Source organism: Babylonia areolata, chromosome 18, assembly GCF_041734735.1.
Source record: "Babylonia areolata isolate BAREFJ2019XMU chromosome 18, ASM4173473v1, whole genome shotgun sequence".
Classification (NCBI taxonomy): Eukaryota; Metazoa; Mollusca; class Gastropoda; order Neogastropoda; family Buccinidae; genus Babylonia; species Babylonia areolata.
Window position 1 is genome coordinate 16,517,508 of NC_134893.1, and position 19,479 is coordinate 16,536,986.

The 19,479-nt window shown below is 43.2% G+C and overlaps 1 protein-coding gene across 1 annotated transcript in view; it reads left to right on the forward strand.

The window, feature by feature from the left end:
• Positions 1-1,026: 1,026 nt before the first annotated feature.
• LOC143292160 (uncharacterized) overlaps positions 1,027-19,479 on the forward strand; it is a 31,258-nt gene continuing 12,805 nt past the window's right edge. Inside the window, exons 1-10 of the mRNA XM_076602344.1 lie at positions 1,027-3,331; positions 6,680-6,792; positions 7,855-7,913; positions 10,479-10,636; positions 11,826-12,006; positions 12,955-13,170; positions 13,677-13,760; positions 14,456-14,633; positions 15,145-15,216; positions 15,902-15,997. Of these exons, the coding sequence (XP_076458459.1) occupies positions 1,027-3,331; positions 6,680-6,792; positions 7,855-7,913; positions 10,479-10,636; positions 11,826-12,006; positions 12,955-13,170; positions 13,677-13,760; positions 14,456-14,633; positions 15,145-15,216; positions 15,902-15,997 (3,462 nt within the window). The remainder of the gene's footprint in view (positions 3,332-6,679; positions 6,793-7,854; positions 7,914-10,478; positions 10,637-11,825; positions 12,007-12,954; positions 13,171-13,676; positions 13,761-14,455; positions 14,634-15,144; positions 15,217-15,901; positions 15,998-19,479) is intronic.

A 19,479-nucleotide genomic window follows, 5' to 3' on the forward strand; every position in this document is an offset into this window, starting at 1 on the left:
TCAGAACAGCAGAGGAGGCAACTGCTGTTCCGACTATTTGGGCTAGAATTTGATTATAGTGGAGAGTGTCTTGCCCAAGTACATCCTCACTCTCTCGGCCAAGAGGGTTTTAAGACAGTCGGCGTTGGGATGGTTCCAAAAGGCCAACTAGCCCACAAGGCTGCAGCACTAAGAGCCAGTGCAATTTTGCCTCCTAGTTTGAGAGTCATAGTCCTTCACAAAAGACTAAGCTGTAAATGGTTTCCCATTGACTGGAGAAACCATTGATAATACAGCTCTCACTTTGCTGTTGGCCCAAATGTAAACTTACCTCAATCTGTGATATAAGCCGAGTGCTGGGCCTATCTGCGCAGCAAACCACATATTTTAATGCCGTTCTTCAAAGAGCTTTTCAGTTGTGTTACTCGCTTTTGACTGTCGGCTGAAGAGAAGAATTGAGAGGAATTCCACAGGATGAGGCACGGACCTCTTTTGTATACACGTTTTAAGCACATGACTCTCATAAACTAATGAGAATGCTAACTGAATACTCCCCCATCCCTCTTCAGTATAACACGGCCATGATCATGCAAAACACTCAGACCGGTCTTTTTGTGTGTTGTGTCTTCATTTTGAAGGTCAATGTCCAAAAAACGAATGACCGAAATAAAGTGCTCACGGAAGGGAAAATAGTGAACTTTGAAGAATTTATCTCAAAGTAAATAAGTGGAAAATTGTTAGACAGAAGGAGAGGTTAATAATCCATAGGGGACTGAAAGGTATACTTTATAAATACCCCAAGAAAAAAAACAAAACAAAAACACTGGACGCCGGACCTCAAACCGAAATGGCTCATTGAATGACATGTAAACGAAATCATTACACATCTAGACGAGAGAGAGAGAGAGAGAGGGAGAGAGAGAGAGAGACAATACCCGAAGGTTCACGAGAGACTCGAGAAGGTAGGCAATGTACCTCTTTTTGTTTCAGTTTTTCAAGCCAAAGGGTACCTGAATAAAGCGGCATCGACACAAAAGTGATCCCACGATGGCTGTAACAGGCACTGCGCGAAATACATTATTCCTGTTCCTGGTTTGTACCCATTGCATTACGTCATCAGGAGGTGGCATTAGTGCATCCCCTTCATCAGGAGGTGGCAGTAGTGCATCATCTTCATCAGGAGGTAACATCGCGGCATCCCCTTCATCAGGAGGTAGCAGTAGTGCATCCTCTTCATCAGGAGGTAGCATTACGGCATCCCCTTCATCAGGAGGTAGCATTACGGCATCCCCTTCATCAGGAGGTGGCATTACGGCATCCCCTTCATCAGGAGGTGGCATTACGGCATCCCCTTCATCAGGAGGTGGCATTACGGCATCCCCTTCATCAGGAGGTGGAATTAGTGCATCATCTTCATCAGGAGGTAGCATTACGGCATCCCCTTCATCAGGAGGTGGCATTAGTGCATCCCCTTCATCAGGAGGTAGCATTACGGCATCCCCTTCATCAGGAGGTGGCAGTAATGCATCTTCATCAGGAGGTAGCATTACGGCATCCCCTTCATCAGGAGGTAGCATTACGGCATCCCCTTCATCAGGAGGTGGCATTACGGCATCCCCTTCATCAGGAGGTGGTAGTAGTGCATCCCCTTCATCAGGAGGTGGTAGTAGGGCATCCCCTTCATCAGGAGGTAACATTACGGCATCCCCTTCATCAGGAGGTAGCATTACGGCATCCCCTTCATCAGGAGGTAGCATTACGGTATCCCCTTCATCAGGAGGTAGCATTACGGTATCCCCTTCATCAGGAGGTAGCATTACGGCATCCCCTTCATCAGGAGGTGGCATTACGGCATCCCCTTCATCAGGAGGTAGCATTACGGCATCCCCTTCATCAGGAGGTAGCATTACGGCATCCCCTTCATCAGGAGGTGGCATTACGGCATCCCCTTCATCAGGAGGTAGCATTACGGCATCCCCTTCATCAGGAGGTGGCATTACGGCATCCCCTTCATCAGGAGGTAGCATTACGGCATCCCCTTCATCAGGAGGTGGCATTACGGCATCCCCTTCATCAGGAGGTGGCATTACGGCATCCCCTTCATCAGGAGGTAGCAGTAGTGCATCCCCTTCATCAGGAGGTGGCATTACGGCATCTCCTTCATCAGGAGGTGGCATTACGGCATCCCCTTCATCAGGAGGTGGCATTACGGCATCCCCTTCATCAGGAGGTGGAATTAGTGCATCATCTTCATCAGGAGGTAGCATTACGGCATCATCTTCATCAGGAGGTGGCATTAGTGCATCCCCTTCATCAGGAGGTAGCATTACGGCATCCCCTTCATCAGGAGGTGGCAGTAATGCATCTTCATCAGGAGGTAGCATTACGGCATCCCCTTCATCAGGAGGTGGCATTACGGCATCCCCTTCATCAGGAGGTAGCATTACGGCATCCCCTTCATCAGGAGGTGGCATTACGGCATCCCCTTCATCAGGAGGTGGTAGTAGTGCATCCCCTTCATCAGGAGGTAGCATTACGGCATCCCCTTCATCAGGAGGTAACATTACGGCATCCCCTTCATCAGGAGGTAGCATTACGGCATCCCCTTCATCAGGAGGTGGCATTACGGCATCCCCTTCATCAGGAGGTAGCATTACGGTATCCCCTTCATCAGGAGGTAGCATTACGGCATCCCCTTCATCAGGAGGTGGCATTACGGCATCCCCTTCATCAGGAGGTGGCATTACGGCATCCCCTTCATCAGGAGGTAGCATTACGGCATCCCCTTCATCAGGAGGTAGCATTACGGCATCCCCTTCATCAGGAGGTGGCATTACGGCATCCCCTTCATCAGGAGGTAGCATTACGGCATCCCCTTCATCAGGAGGTAGCATTACGGCATCCCCTTCATCAGGAGGTGGCATTACGGCATCCCCTTCATCAGGAGGTAGCATTACGGCATCCCCTTCATCAGGAGGTGGCATTACGGCATCCCCTTCATCAGGAGGTGGCATTACGGCATCCCCTTCATCAGGAGGTAGCAGTAGTGCATCCCCTTCATCAGGAGGTGGCATTACGGCATCTCCTTCATCAGGAGGTGGCATTACGGCATCCCCTTCATCAGGAGGTGGCATTACGGCATCCCCTTCATCAGGAGGTAGCATTACGGCATCCCCTTCATCAGGAGGTAGCAGTAGTGCATCCCCTTCATCAGGAGGTAGCAGTAGTGCATCCCCTTCATCAGGAGGTAGCAGTAGTGCATCCTCTTCATCAACGAGTACCACTACTCAAGCAACATCTTCGACTGTTCCCTCGACGACACCAAAGGTTGTCATTGAACGAAACATTGACGGTACGTATTTATAAAAAAAAAATTCTTCCTATCTTTCATTCTTTGCTTCGGTTTTTTTTCAGTTACGGACGATTGTCAGAGAAATTGAAACTTTGAAAATTGTTCATTGAAAATTTGTTGTTTTCTTTTACTTGGCGTTGCGCTCTTGGGAGCAGTTCCCACTTGCACTCTGCATTTCTGCTTCGAGGGATTCCGCGTTTATGACTCCTTTTTATACAGCCGCTTAGGGAACTGTACTCCGCTGTGGATGGACAAATAAATGAAGGAATGAAATAACAAAATTACATGAACAAAATGGATAAAGTAAATAAATGCACACGCAAAGATTCTTGACTTCACTGATTCTTGTCCCGTCTATCTTTCGGATCTACTTTCTGTCTATTCATCATCCAGACAACTCCGTTTTTCAAATGACAAGCGCACACACTGTTCCAAAGTTTCGTACAAAAACTTACGGTGAATGCCGCTCCTGTTTTGTTGCACCCAAACAGTGGAATTCACTACCCTCACACCTCCGTTACACCCCAACACCCGCATTCAAGAGAGCGCTCGAAATTTATCTTTTCAAACTGTACTTTTCTCTCACTTGTTGTTGTTGTTATCATCTGCATATGCTTGCTGTGATTTTATTGCTAGATGTGTTCTCTGTGTTGATTTGTATGCATTTGTGATGATTTTAGTGTGTTTTTCCTGATGCCTAGTTCCTTGGTGTTTATTTTATTTTATTTCATTATATATTTTTATTTATTTATTTTTGACAACGATGAACGTGATTTGCTTCGTGTTACTGTGTGCCTATATGATTTGAGACTGATGGTGCCTGTGTTGATTTACATGTCACTTCGTCTTACACATCTTTACAGAATCCCACTTCCGATTCTCAGATCAAACGATTCAGACTTTTAATCAATATATTGATTTGATAATGTATTTCACTATCAGAATATTCAGTGAATGAACGAATTAACTAAATACACAAATTAACAGTAAGCATACAACGTCTTTACAACTCCCACTTTGGATTCTCAGATCAAAGGATCAGACTTTTAATCAATATATTGAATTGATAATGTATTTCCATGTCAGAATATTCGGTGAATGAACGAAATAAGTAAATACACGAATTAACAATAAGCATAAGATGCTTTTACAACTCCCGCTTTGGATTCTCAGACCAAACGTTCAGAATTTCCCTCGGATTTTGTCACGTAATCTTTTTGGCGTGGTTTGTTGGTAGACCACCGAGTAACTGGAACAGATCCGAGTATTGACTTGAAAACGGTAGGCTACTGCATCCTCTCAATGCACATATTCTGAATCCAAATTGTGAGACCATGTCCATTCCCATTCTTCGTGTAACTTAGGACAGCCACAAACTAATCTCGCGTTGTATGTCTATAGTCAGAAACACCTTTTGAACTAGACCGGTGGAGCAGCTTCATTATGGGGGTCACGAACTGGTTGCCTACCGGTTAGGCAGCTCGTAAAAAGAAAGAGAGAGAGAGAGAGAAGAAGAAGAAGAAGAAGAAGAAACATAAAAATAAAGAAAACCTAGGTTCATTCAGGCAGGATGGTCAATCTGGGCTTGCGTTTACTTATCACCCTTAAAAACAACAACAAAAAAACAAACAAACAAAAAAACAAAAAAACTTAACGGAAGCAAAGTAGGGACAGACAGAGTTACTTTGACAGCATGTACTGAAGCTCCTCCCCACATAAACGCGGTGAACGCAGGGGAAGGGATTATGTCTGGGTTATCCTATGCTCTACATTACGATGTCCTGGAAGTAGAGGAATCGGAGTCATTCTGGACCAGCGTGTACAGCCTACCATCCCCACTCCCAAGTAACGGGCTAGTCTTGGGCTATCTCTTCCCCCCACGTCACAACATGGCGGAAGTTTGGGGAGGGTAGCTTTTCGCCAAGCTTGTGCTGCCCCTCACCACACCCCTTTCTATTCACTTTACAAAATGGTGGAAACAAGGGGGGTGGTAGTTGTCGGCTAGCTTGTACTGAATCACACTCTACTCTACTCCCGCTTTACATTACACTATGAAATTTCGCTGTCGGGTTTTTCTAGGGTCCATGAACTTTCGCCATCTGGACTTTCGTTGCCTCAGTGGACTCTCCCCGCTAATTTCTCCCCTATCTACCACAATCTTTCGGAGGCACCGTTCGGTTCAAGATTCAGTCAGGTTTCTTCTTTAAGTGAACAGCCGTCCTCCCCACTGGTCGTTGAATCTCAGCTGGGGGAGGTAAGGTCAGGTCTGACTCAGCCATAATTCTAGCGAAGTTAATAAAGATCCCGGGTAAATCTGCACTTGCCTTTATCAAAAACGGAACGAAGAAATAAGATCAGCAAAACTCAAATACAAGAAAATACATTTTAAAGATAGTTTAGATGGAGGGGTGGGTGGGGGATGGGGGGCGATTGCAGGGAGGAGGCCGATTCTAGCCAGCTCAGCATGATGCACACCTTTCACCACTAGAAGATGGGTAGGCTTCGGCTACCAAGTCAGGTCGATCTGGGTTAGGTTATAGCTACCCCCGGGTCATTTGAAGCTTGCTTAAAAAGCACCGGTAGTTATGTCAACTAAGTAGAGAAAGGTGTCAATTCAAACTTGGCCATTTGTACCCAGGGAGTCATTTCAAGCTGAAGGACTCCTTTTCCATTAGGGATGGGGAGGGTAGAATCCAACTACGGGTGTTCAGTTCTGACTGGTCGAAGTTTACCCTCGGGTGTCGCTCCAGGCTTGTTCACATAGAACCTGCGGATAATCTAGATTTGGCAGACTTGGCCAAGGGTTAAAAACCAACGTGGTACGAATAGGCTGCTTCAGTTGCAACAATACTCCTAAGTTATCATTATAACATAATGTCCCAACAGGAATTACGCAAAACTTCGACAAAATATCGTAGACCAAAGGAATCGCGCAGAACAAATACTAAGACCTAAGACGTGAACATGGGCATTGAATGGAAAAAAAGGTAATGAAATTGAAACCATGGTAAATAGTTGTCATTTCTTTGTTGACAACATCAGCATCATAGAAGCAACATTTCAGCGAGGAGAATCAAATGGGACAACCAATAGAAACCGCGCAAGATGGTGAACGTAAATATCTTTACACAAATGTGTACTGTGTTGCATGGTTGCGATGGTGATGAAGGCCAACACAGACAGACACACACACACACACACACAATCTGTATGTGCGCCCATGCGCATGTCAGCGTGAACGTGCATGTGAATGTGTATGTTTCATGTAATCTCTCTCTCTCTCTCTCTCTCTCTATATATATATATATATATATATATACTTATAGGCTTTGCATTGTTCTTTTGCAGAGCTGGGAGTAAATGTGCCCTTTTCGATCAAGCTCAATGAGACTTTCAGCTCCCAACTACTCAATAAGAGTTCAGACGAATTCAAGAATAAGACGAAGAAGTGTGAACATGAGGTAAATAGCTTGCTTCCATTACTTCTTCACACTCATGGGTCCAACTGGTGCTTCTCTCTCTCTCTCTCTCTCTCTCTCTCTCTCTCTCTCTCTCTCTCTCTCTCTCTCTCTCTCTCTTTCTCCCATCCAGCTCCTCTGTCTACCTCAGTGTGTGTGTGTGTGTGTGTGTGTGTGTGTGAGACTCGTGCGCGTGCGTGCGAACATGTGTGTTGTTTTCAATGGTGTGTGTGTGTATGTGTGTGTGTGACTCGTGCGCGTGCGTGCGAACATATGTGTTGTTTTCAATGGTGTGTGTGTGTGTGTGTGTGTGTGTGTGTGTGTGTGTGAGAGAGAGAGAGAGAGAGAGAGACTCGTGCGCGTGCGTGCGTACATGTGTGTTTGTTTTCAATGGTACCCAGAGATGGAACTTTCTTTATACTTCTCATATTTTCAACACCCATTTATTTGATCTGTTTATGTGGATGAATTTTTGGATAGCGAACGACTACTACTACTACCACTACTATTTGTAACGGGAATATTGGCGATGTTTAGAACACTTTTTCTCCAAGAGCCCTGAGCGTGATAACAAATTTAAGGTAAACTGTGAAAATACGATGAAACACTATCAAAGCGTTAAATACCATGATAAGATAGTTTCTGTCTCAGTGGATGAAGCAAAAACTATAAGACTTTATATTCACATTCTGACTGTTACAGCCAAATTTATCACTCCAAAGCAAGGCAGCTGACAGACTGATCGATTGACTGACAGAAATCATGATAAAGCGTGGTTTTTTGATGCCCCGGTATGCAATTTAAAAACAAAGCTTTTACGAACGCTTGCGCGCACGCACGCACGCACGCACGCACACACACACGCACGCACGCACGCACGCACGCACGCACGCACACACACACACACACACACACACACACACACACCACCACCACCACCACCATCACCACCACCACCCACCCACCCACCCCTCGTGCACGCATTCGACAATTGTACGCAGTTGCTTTAATTTTTTTTTTTATATTATTGAATTTGTTTGTTCAGACCAGCTGTTTGTTTTGCAGTTGACAGAAGCATTCAATGGAACGGATGGATTTAAATCAGTCAAGGTTACAGGCTTCTGGTAATTATCATCGTCATAATCATCATTATCTCTACTGCTGTTAATATGATTATGATTATATTATCATCATTATCAGTATTATTATTTTTTTTATTATCTTCATCATCATCTAGTAACAATAACAATGATAATAATAATAACATTAGTGGTAGTAACAGTAGTAGTGGTAGTGTTGTTGCTGTTGTTTACCGTTTGGAGAATTGACGTTGCAGACCAAGATTTACATAACACAGATGTCATAATCATATTCGTTGTTCAATTGTTATACAATGGTTATAATGGTATAGTGCGCGAGCGCGCGCGCGTGTGTGTGTGAGAGTCATACGCGTGCGTGTGCTCGGTATACTTTTACTCGCCAAGATCCTTCGCCAGGGGATATTGTGTTTACCGATACTACATGTACTACAACTGAAGACATGTATAGGCCTACAAGGTCTTTGCTACAAGTACCTTAGCACTTCCCTGCACTTTCTTATTCCACCACAACCACTTCCACGTCTACAATTACTTCTACTACCACTGCTGCCGTTGCTGTTACTGCTGTTATTGCCGTTGCTGTTGTTATTGCTGTTGCTGTTTTCATTACCACACTAGCGATGTGTTGGACTGCGGCCATCACGTTGATAGCAACAAGAAACAGGTCAAAACAAAAGTCTAGAAGTGTAACACATTCAGCAGTATGCGAGAGCAGTGCCTTTCGCTCCCCGACATGACAACGGTACTTCCATTCACGGACCTACCGGCAGCGTTTGACACTATAGACCATGACATCCGCACCACATGGCTGTGTACCAATTTTGGCTGTCTGGAACGGTCCTGGATTGGTTCACTTCATATTTAACTTGCCGTACCAAGACTGTCCTTGTTAATCATGAAAAATCTGCCCCATCGGTGCTGAAGTTTGGAGTGCCACAGAGTTAAGTTTTATACACTGTGTACACACACCATCTCAGTTCTATCATTCATCAGTCAGGTCACTTGTGCCATCTCTACTGTTCCCAAAGCCTTTCCAACTCTTGTCTAAAGTTTGAACAAATTATTGAGGATGTGGCTGGGTGGATGAGTGAAAACAAGTTGAAGATGAATGAAGAAAAAACTGAGTTGATTGCCAGTGGCACAAAATCAAAGATTAACCTGGTCACCTCTACCTCTATATCCATCTCTGGCTGTGGCATACCATTCTTCCAGTCTGTTAAAAACATTGGCATCTACTTAGATGAAGCACTGTCAATAGATGTACATGTCAAACACATACCGCACTCTGTTCTATCAGTTACGTACATTAGGCAAAATTCGCTCCATCATCTCCAGTGCTGCCGCCAACAAACTTGATGTTTCTTTCATTTTATCTAAATTGTTCAACTGTGATTCTCTTCTAGCTGGTCTTCTTGATAACAAACTAAATAAACATTAGTTAGCGCATTCAGAATCATGCAGCTCCGTAAACCCAGGCATGAGGGTGCAACATCACTGCTCAGAACACTTCACTGGCATCCCGTGAAGGCTAAAGTCAAGATAAAATTGCTTGCCTCTGCTTCTAACGTGTCTGCCATGAAAGATATGCCACCATATCTGTCAGATCTTTTCAGTCTTTATCATCCTAGGACACCACGCTCTTTTGACTCCCCTCTGCTGACAGTTACTCGGTTCTCCTTTGAGACCTTTGAGAAAGAACTTTGTGTCTCTGGTCCCACAGTCTGGAACTCCCTAGCTCTGTCCTTCAGAGAAAACGCAGTTTCTTATCTAAAAAAAAAGAATCTGAAGAGCACCTTTAAAACGTTATCTCTCCTGATGTGTACGTGTGCATGCTTATTTCTTTTTTTTTTTCTGGGTATATTGATGAGGTGTTGTATGGAGGGGGTCGAGGGCGTTTGATTTTTATTAAAGCATTGTGATATGGGATACCGTGCATTGTTTGGGCATTGTGATGTATGTGACTCGTTTTAAGTATTGTGATTCTTTTTTTAAAGTATTTTGATTGATTTTAGATATTTTGTGTATGCTGTTGATGGGTTGTTTGGGGATCGGAGTGAGATTGATTTCAAGTATAGTGATTTTAGATGTCTGTTAATTAAATGATGAAAACTGCTAATTACGCATTGTGATATATGTATCTGAAGTGTGCTTATTTAGGTATTGTGACATATATGTATGATTAGGGTGATGTTGTATACGGAGATCTATGGGTGTGTGTCTGAACATACTTCAGTGTTTGGTTGTGTGTGTGTCCATGGTTAGTAATGTTAAATTTTTTATTTTAGTGTTTAAATGCATGTTTTACATGTCGATTTGTGCATTGTGCAACGCAGTTGAGCATGTATCGTATTGAAAGGCGCTATATAAATAGGAGTATTATTATTATTATTATTATTATTATTACCACCTTTAGCACTCCCCGTCAGCTTGCTCACAGATGAGGCAAAGATTAGGAAGATATTCATCAGTAAGAGGAGCGATATATTCTATATAATGTTATGAGCTGTGATAATACTTTGTTATAAGTGCCTTACCTACTTTGTTGTTTTTCTTTGTCATTGTCATCACCACATTTTTTTTTTTTTACAGGGAAGGCAGCATTGGGGTTCACTACCAAGTGGAATATCAAGTTGACTCTAATGTCAGCTCCACACTGGACAAGAACCTGTTGAAATCGTTATTAAAAGACATCGAGAATATCGATAAAACCTACCTTGATAATACATTGGATGATCAGGTTAATCAAGGTGAGGTCTGGTTGACAAATATGCTCCGTCATTTTATACAGTGTATGCTGCCACAAAGTTCAGGCACTGTAAAACCGTGTATCATGTTGATTTGTTTGACGATACTTTTCAGTTTTATTCTTGTCGACAAGCAGCCCTGTTTACAGTTTGTTGTGATATATATATATGTCAGTAAAGTTATTCTTTTCTAAATTTAATGGTTCATCAATTGAAATAAAATCCATGAAAGATTATTTGCCATTACAGAATATTTGTGTATTAAAACATGGCAGGCAATAGCAGTGTGTCGTTAGAGACATAATGTAGATAGCATCATGATCTGTATTGTACGATCCCTCTAAAATCTTATGATGTGAAAATACTTTAAGCAACACAAAGAGAGGAGGAGTGAAGGAAAGAAAGAAAAATGTGCTGAAAAGAGAGGAAGTGAAAAAGTCTTCAAAAATCTGACTGAGAAAAATGGAGTCTGGACCATCACGACCCCAGCGACACAGCGGGACAAGAAATGCACATAATTATAATAGCCGTTGTTGCCCTTTTTGTTGTTTGCGTTTCTAGGATAAACCCATTTTGACGGACAGGATCTGTATGATTGTCAGTGTCAGAACTTGATATAACAATTGTTCTCTCTCTGTGTGTGCATGTATACATGTATGTATATGTATAACACTGATATATATATATATATATATATATATATATATATATATATATATATATGATTGAGTCTCCCGTCGGTCCGACGGATGAGTAGGCAGGCAGGCTTATCTGTCGGTGTGTGTCCTCATATGGGAGAAGAGGCCGATTCTGGATGCGCAGCACTTCCCACAGGTGTTGCAAGGGAAAACGTCTCCAGAAGTTGAGCCCTGCTTCCTTCGCTCACGCTTCTCCTTAATGGCCAGCATATATATATATGTGTGTGTGTGTGTGTGTGTGTGTGTGACGAAGGCACACAACTCCTTGCCGTTCTTACTATATTAAATATTTAGATTAAAAAAAAAAAGTTTCCAACGAGCACAAGAATCAGTGGATAGACAGAGGACTGACATACTGAGGTAGAAAAGCACTCACAGAGACAGACAGGCAGGCAGAGAAATAGAACCGAAGAGAGAACGGGGTATTTGCTTCTACCCCATTAACGCTGCTGCTCACAGACGGCACTTCTTTACACACACTGCTGTATGTGCAGCCACCGCCGCGCTGAAAAAAGTTCAGGGCGACTTATGCAGCGCCGACGACGCCTGTCCGCTTTTCTATGTCTGCGCTGTAAACTCTGGCAAAACGGGTGTAACGTGCACCAGCCCTTGTAAGGATTTACACTGCGGTCACGGGGAGTGCTTTTTGGATTACAAGGGGGAACCCAAATGCAGGTAAGTCGTGATGAATTGAATTCTTTCTTCTGTCGTGTCTTTGTTTTTGTTTTTTTTCCTTTCTGTTCCTCTCTCTCTCTCTCTCTCTCTCTCTCATGCACTCTCCCTATATATATCTCTCGCCTCGTCTCTCTCTGTGCCTGTATGTCTGTCTCATTCTCTGTCTGTCCGCCTCTTTTCCTTCCTTTTCATGATTTTGTTTTCTCTGTTTCTTTCCTTTGCTTTTTCTTTCCCCCCGTTTTCTTCTTCTATTCATTGATTCACTCTTTCTTAATTCTTTGTTTCCTCTTCGTCTTTGTGGCCTTCCATCATTTCCCCCTTTTCCTTTTTCTTTCTCCTCTCACTGCTGCAGCAAAACACAACAGAACTACGGCACATAACTGCCTTGCTCTGCAAAATGGTGTATCGCGTCATTGTGCGATTCACACACAAAGCAGTACAATAAAGTGTGGCGCTGTGTATTGTGAAATATTTGTTTGATTAGTTATTTCTAACGTATTCATGTGTGTATTTATTTATTTTCACGTATCTGTTTATTCATCACAGAATTTGTTATATATAGTAATTCGTTCGGTAACAGTGAGTGACGTCTTCATCAGCTGTACAATTATGATGAACGTAACTGACTACTTATGGTACGCTTTTCACAGCTGCGAGACAAAATACAACTGGGAGCATTCTGTGTTGTTGTTGTTTTTTCAACTGCAAGCCAACAGAATGGTCAGCTGCATTGCCATTGTGGTCAGCACCATTGTGATGTGCCTGTTCGTTAACTTTTGAGCGAGTGTGGGTGTGCGTGCGTGCATGCGTGTGTGCGCGCACGCATGTGTGTGTGTGTGTCCGTGTGTGTGTGTGTGTGTGTGTGTGTGTACGCGGCGTACGTGCGTGCCGGTCCCGGTCCCGGGAGCATGTCACAGTGTGATCCAACACACCAAGCAATGGCTCCAGGTGCAGCTCGGACGAAAAGTACGTGTTCGGCGGCGAGACGTGCGACGTGAAAGCCGAGAAGCTGGAGCTGTCCTCCACCATGATCATCGCCATCGCCGCCGGAGCGGGAGGCGGCCTCGTGCTCCTTCTGTCCATTGCTCTCGCCGTCACCTGTTTCCGCCGACGGCGTGGGAGCAGCGGCAAGGCGACGAAGGCGTTTGATGACCACAGATCTGAGTAAGAGGAATTTCGTTTTGTAAAACGTCCCGTCACTTTTGTAAGACTGGTGATCGAGTTAGAGAGCACTGAAGAGGGTGGGCCTTTCAGCTGGCTGACCATGCTCTTGTTGTTGTTGTTGTTGCTGCATTTGTTTGTTGTGTGTGAATGTTCGTGGAGAAATAATTTGTGTGCCGATATCGTTTTTGTTGCATTGTTGTTGTTTGGGAATGTCCGTAGAGAAAGACGCGTGCGATGTTCGTGGTGTTAATCAGTGGAATGTGGTTTGTTTTCTGTGCATTGACAGCGTATGTCATCATTGTACCGTGTGTGTGCGCGCGTGTGTATGTATGCATGCACGTACGCATGAAATTATGTGTGTGTGTGCGTGTACGCGTTTGTGTGTGTGTGTGTGTGTGTGTGTGTGTGTGTGTGTGTTTTCGCGACTGACTTTCAGGTGATTGGCACTAATTCTTTTCGCCGGTCTGTGTGTGTGTGTGTCTGTGTGTGTGTGTGTGTGTGAATAGTGTTTCTTTTCAGTCTATGACAGGAATGCATCCGATGACAACGGGAATGACGTCAGATGCCAGTCGACTCTACCGAGAACCGGGGTAAATAAACGGGAAAACAAACAAACAAAACAAAAACAACAAACAAAAAACGAAGCGGAAAACAACACTGTATGTTAACACAAAGGCTTGGAAGATGCCACGCGCGCATGCACGACCGGGTGGTGCACTTACATACACACTTACACGCAGACACACATACTTACACGCACACACATCACGCGCTCACACGCACAAACACACCATATACATATACCCACGCATGCGCGCGCGCACATGTGGGCACACACACACACACACACACACACACACACACACATACACACACACACGCAGCTGTCATGGCTAGAAATTGATTTTAGTGGAGAGTGTCTTGCCGAAGTTACAGCTAATCCCCACTCCCTCGGCCAAGAGGGTTTTAGGACAGTTGGCGTTGGGGGTGGTTCCCAAAGCCAACTGACCCCCAAGGCTGCAGCACTAAGAGCCACTAGTGCAATCTTGCCTCCTAGTTTGAGAGTCATAGTCCTTCACAAAAGACTAAACTGTAATAATGACCACCTATTGCAATGGAGAAACCACTGGTCATACAGGTCTCGCTTTGTTGTTGGCCCAACTGTGAGAGAAAATGGAGATAAAATGTTTAAAAGACAGATATGGAGGGAAGGAGATAACAGAGAGAGAGAGAGAGGTTTATTCTGACGACACGGAATAACGTTTCCAAGCCGACGCTGTTCCAGAGAGGACATTGCAGTGGCGTCCTTCACACGTCGTGACACAGGTCTGCCGGCCGAATCCACGGACCGGCCAGGCTTTCGGCCGGACGGTCCCCGGCCAGAGCAGCCCAAAGCAGCAGGCCAGATGCACTACGGAGAGGACGGCCGAGTCTACAGAGTGGTCCGCGACAACCAGCTTTACGTGAGTAATTACGATCCTGAACGGTGACCAGATTTTCAAAGTTTATTTTTCGCCACAACCGCTACAGGAAAACTGTTTAACGACGTGCAAATTTCGAACGAGGAAAACTCGCAGCGAGGAATTAGTAATATTTAGATACAGCTTGCAGCTTATACTAACGCATGCAGGTTCTGATAAATGGTAAGCCATGTTTAAATTGTTTTTAAAAATTTTTTTTATATTGACCTCACCTTAAAGCGAATCGTTTGAGACGGTTTACTGAGTATGTCTATTTTTACTGACTAATGTTCGGGCGAGTTTGAATAAAGTTATCATTTACATGCATCTATTTTTTTTCTTGTTCCCGTTTATTTATTGCAAAAGAGATTTTTGTACAAAAAAACAATTAAAAAAAATCATTGGTCCTTATCATTTGACTTCATTTTCGCTTTTATTTATTTTCCCACGTCTTGTTAACGAGTGTGTGTGTGCATGCGCGCGCGCGCGTGTGTGTGTGTGTTTGTGTGTACAGAAGGGCATGGAGGAGCCAGTGTCTTTCAGTAACCATGCCTACGAATCGTTCCCAGAAGAACCACTTGGCGGCGTAAGTATTGTCCACGTGTATACCGTTTCAATTAAAAATTTTCTGTGCACAAAAAAAAAAGAAAAAAAAGAAAGCGAGCCACAGTATCCATGGCTTTAAATGCCGGAGCAAAGAAGTTTTTCAGTAGGAAAATCTGACAGTAATTTTGAAAATCCTCATGTTTTAACAGCCTCCCCTTCTTTCCCTTTCATTCGTTTATTGACCCAAGTACTTATTTAATCAGTATTTTTTATTTATTCTCACTTTTCCCCTGTATGTTGACACGACTGTAGAAGCCCGAAATGTGTCATACTAGTGTCACCTTTTGGTTGGAAATTGAAATCAATCTGGTGAACGCGGAGCTGCTTGGTGTTTAGAGTAGCCGTAGCAACATTCAGGGTGCATGGAAGATAGGTATGGTTGGTGCTCCAGGCAGTTGATTTGCTTTGCTGTTTCAGAAGAAACTGAAGGAAATAAAATCACATTGGCCTTTTATTTATTTATTTTTTATATTTTTATTTATTTATTTATTTATTTACTGATTTATTTAATTTGTTTGTTTGTTTGTTTATTTTTTGTTTTGTTGTTGTTGTTTTTTTTTACAGGGAAGTAACCGTATCGTATAGAATATACTGCAGGTCCTGTTCCGATTTGACACGCTGCTCCTTTTATATTTCTCTCTATCGTTCCCATGTTTTGTGTGCAGAGCGACCTCGGCATGCCCAAGACGGCTTACGATCGCACTCATCAGAGAAGTTCCGGAAATCACTACTACGAGGAACTGAACGATGGAACGGGCCAGGCGAGTCAGACATACTGAAAGAGAAGAGAGAGAGAGGGTGGGGTGGGTGGAGGGAAGGGGATGGGGGTATGGGCTGGGAGAGAGAGAGAGAGAAGCGGAGAGGGGGTGGGAGAAAAACAAGAGAGGGGGCATGACAGACTAGGTACAACACTCGTGGCGTCGCATTGTTTGATTGGGGAATATTATTGTTTGGAATCAGTGGATGGTTGTGTGTGTGTGTGTGTGTGTGTGTGTGTGTGTGTGTGTGTGTGTGTGAAGAACCCCAAATATCAAATATGAGAATCACAACAACACCACCACTAGTATTTGCTGAAAATGACGGTGCGCATGAAAGAAGTACTGCTACTGCTGCTAATTTATAAAGCCCCCATCCATGTAAAACGTATTCAGTTGCGCTGCACAATGCAAGAACCCACGTTTAAAACGTGCGTTTAAACACTAAAATGAAAGACAGCCAACCACTACACTCACCATACATATCACACATCACAACACCCGAATAAATCATTTCATAACACTTGAATCGTATCACAAAATAACACTTGCCCACAGAACCTTACCACGATACTAGAAATCACTCCCAATATCACATTACATAAAACCATATCACCCACAACTCTTAGAGCCAGTTGCACACAATGCACTAAAAACGTCAGTACATTTCAAAGTCAGTACGAAATTTAAAAATAGTCACACCCCTCCCCATTCCCCAAAACACATCACCAATCACGGAAAGCAGAAACGAGCACTCGGTAATATTGAAAAGGTTGCGTCTTCAAATTGTTTATTAAAATTTAAAAACGCGGAGTTTTTCTGAGGAACAGAGGTATGGAGTTCGAGACAGTGGGCCCAAAGACAGAGAAAGATTTTTTAACAAAAGTCAAGAGAGAACAGAGAACTGTCAGCAGAGAGGTGTCAAAAGAGCACATCGACCTAGAAGGATGGTACAGATGAAGGAGATATGAAAGATACGATGGCATATTGTTGTGATAATGGAGGCTGAAAGCTGAGACAAGCAATTTTGTATTGAATATATTCTCGCCTGGAAAGGAAGCCAGTAAAGTGTTCTGAGCATTGCTGTTGCATTCTCGTGCCTGGGTTTACGGAACACGAGTCGGACTGCATGATTCAGAATGCATTGAAGTTGACTTTATTATCAGGGATACCAGCCAGAACAGATTTTCACGAATAGACTGGGTCTAATTTAGATAGTACGAAGAAGACAGCGAGTTCGTTGGCAGCAGCAGTGGAAAGGAAGGAGCGAACTTTGCCTAACCCACGTAACTGACAGAAGAGAGTGCGGTGTAAGTATTTGATATGTGCATCCACGGAGAGTCTTTCATCTAAATAGATGCCAAGGTTACTAACACACTGGGAGAAATGTATGTCGCAGCCAGAGATGGACACAGGGGTAGAGGTGACCAGGTTAATCTTTTGATTTGGTACTGGTGGCAGTCATCTCAGTCAGAAACGACTTTAGAAGGTTGTGAGACTTCAGATTCTGCAGCATTTTTTTTTTTCAAAACAACACGTTCTAAAACATTTGACAAATAAAATAAATTAGAAACAGGACGGTAGTGTTTTGAACAGTTCGGATCAAGGTTGGCCTTCATTAACAGGGGCTTTACAAAAGCATGCTTAAAAATCTAAGGCACAATGCCAGATGGGCAAGGACTTATGCATGATAACAGTCACAAAGGGAGTACTGTCATCCAAGCAATCACACAGGACAGGGGCGGGGATGGGGTCAAGGTCATATGATTTATTCGACATGTTTGGGAGCACTTTTCGTCCACACAGTCTTAAGATGCAGGCTTAAAACTCTGTGAATAAAGTACCAGAGAACTCAACAGCATCAGTGGGTCTTGGTGAGTCAGGTTCAAAGCTGCTTCTGATCTGTTCGATCTTATCCATGAAATATTAACTCTTTCATCGCCAAGCTCGCATTTATGAACAGGAGTGGTAGAGGACCCATGTCACTGAAAGGTGACCATTCATTGGTCTGTTATCCATGAACCTACTGCTCTTAATGTTCGGTGGTAGGATAGGCCATATCTCTATACATCGCAGGGGGAATCCCCAGCTATTCTTAGCCACTGTCTTTTCTGTGTTTATTCCAGAAGGGAATTTTGTACTATAAATTGACTGGCAGTGAAAGGGTTAAACTGATCAGGAAGAGACTTTGATGGAATTTTTGAGGGAAGCACATCACTGACTTTGCCCATCATTAATTTTGACCACTGAGAAGAAAGAGCTATCAAGAATTTTTAGCTCTCACTATCTTCTCACAGATAGAGTATTTCTTGGCATCTGCAGTCATATCATGTATGTCATCAGGTTGCGCAAATGTGCAAACATCTCTTCTGCGCATAGGTAGACCATATTCACGCCAATTACGCTCTGCTTGATGCCATTACCCTGGCCTGTTTGACTTCGACAGTAACAAAGGGAGCGGACGTACTGTCCGTCAAGGTACACGTAATCATTGGGGCATGGTGGTCAAGCAGATGACGCAAACGTGTGTTGTGAATATCAAGGGGGCCGGTTGATCCAGACCAAATGGTTGACTCAAATGCTGTACAAATATTGGTTTAAAAAAACTTGCATATCAACAGTTTTCAGATTACGTGAAGTTATACACACTTTTTTTTTGCCAGAGTTATGAGACAGTTCCAAAGACATAACAAAATTGTCTGATAACAACAGGTCAACATCACACAAATCAAGTACATCTGATGCACGATTTGTAATCAGCCAATCTAAAATGTGGCCACGGCGATGAGTGGGTGTACTGACTAATTGCTGTAAACCAAGATCACCAAGATCAGTATCAAGAGCAACAGTACAGGGATCAGAAGTGCTATCAAAAGGAACATTTATATCACCAAGTTCAAACAGTCTGTCATATGAAATTTGACTCGAGCAGAATGGAGAACTATTTTAAAATATTGTATTCGCCTGTCTGTTTTTTCCGACTTAGTGGGGGGCGGTAGACACTGAAGAACACCACAGTCCCACCATCGTAAAGTAGACGCATTTCACACTTTTCAAAAAATGGAAAAGTAAAATCTTTAATAGAAACGCTTTTAAAATTATATATATATATATATATATATATATATATATATATATATATATATATATATATATAAGACTGTTTCGGTATAAAACTGCAAGGCTACCACCAGTGCCAGGAAATGAGAGCAGAGTAAATCCAGACGGTGTCACAGCGTCAGTTTCATAACCCTGTGATCGAAGCCACGTTTCACAAAGAAAAACAATGTAATAACTGCACAGTATAATGTGGTAAAAAAACATCCTGTGTCTTGTTTCAAGCTGACTGAGTATTAAAAAAATGTAACTTAAAAATGTCTTGAGAGTTCTTGCATAAAAGGCCTTGTGTCAATCGTGATCGAATCGGAAAAGTTGTAAAAGTTTCGGGTCATCTGTACTGTGTCATCGTCATCAGAGAAAGCTGAGCA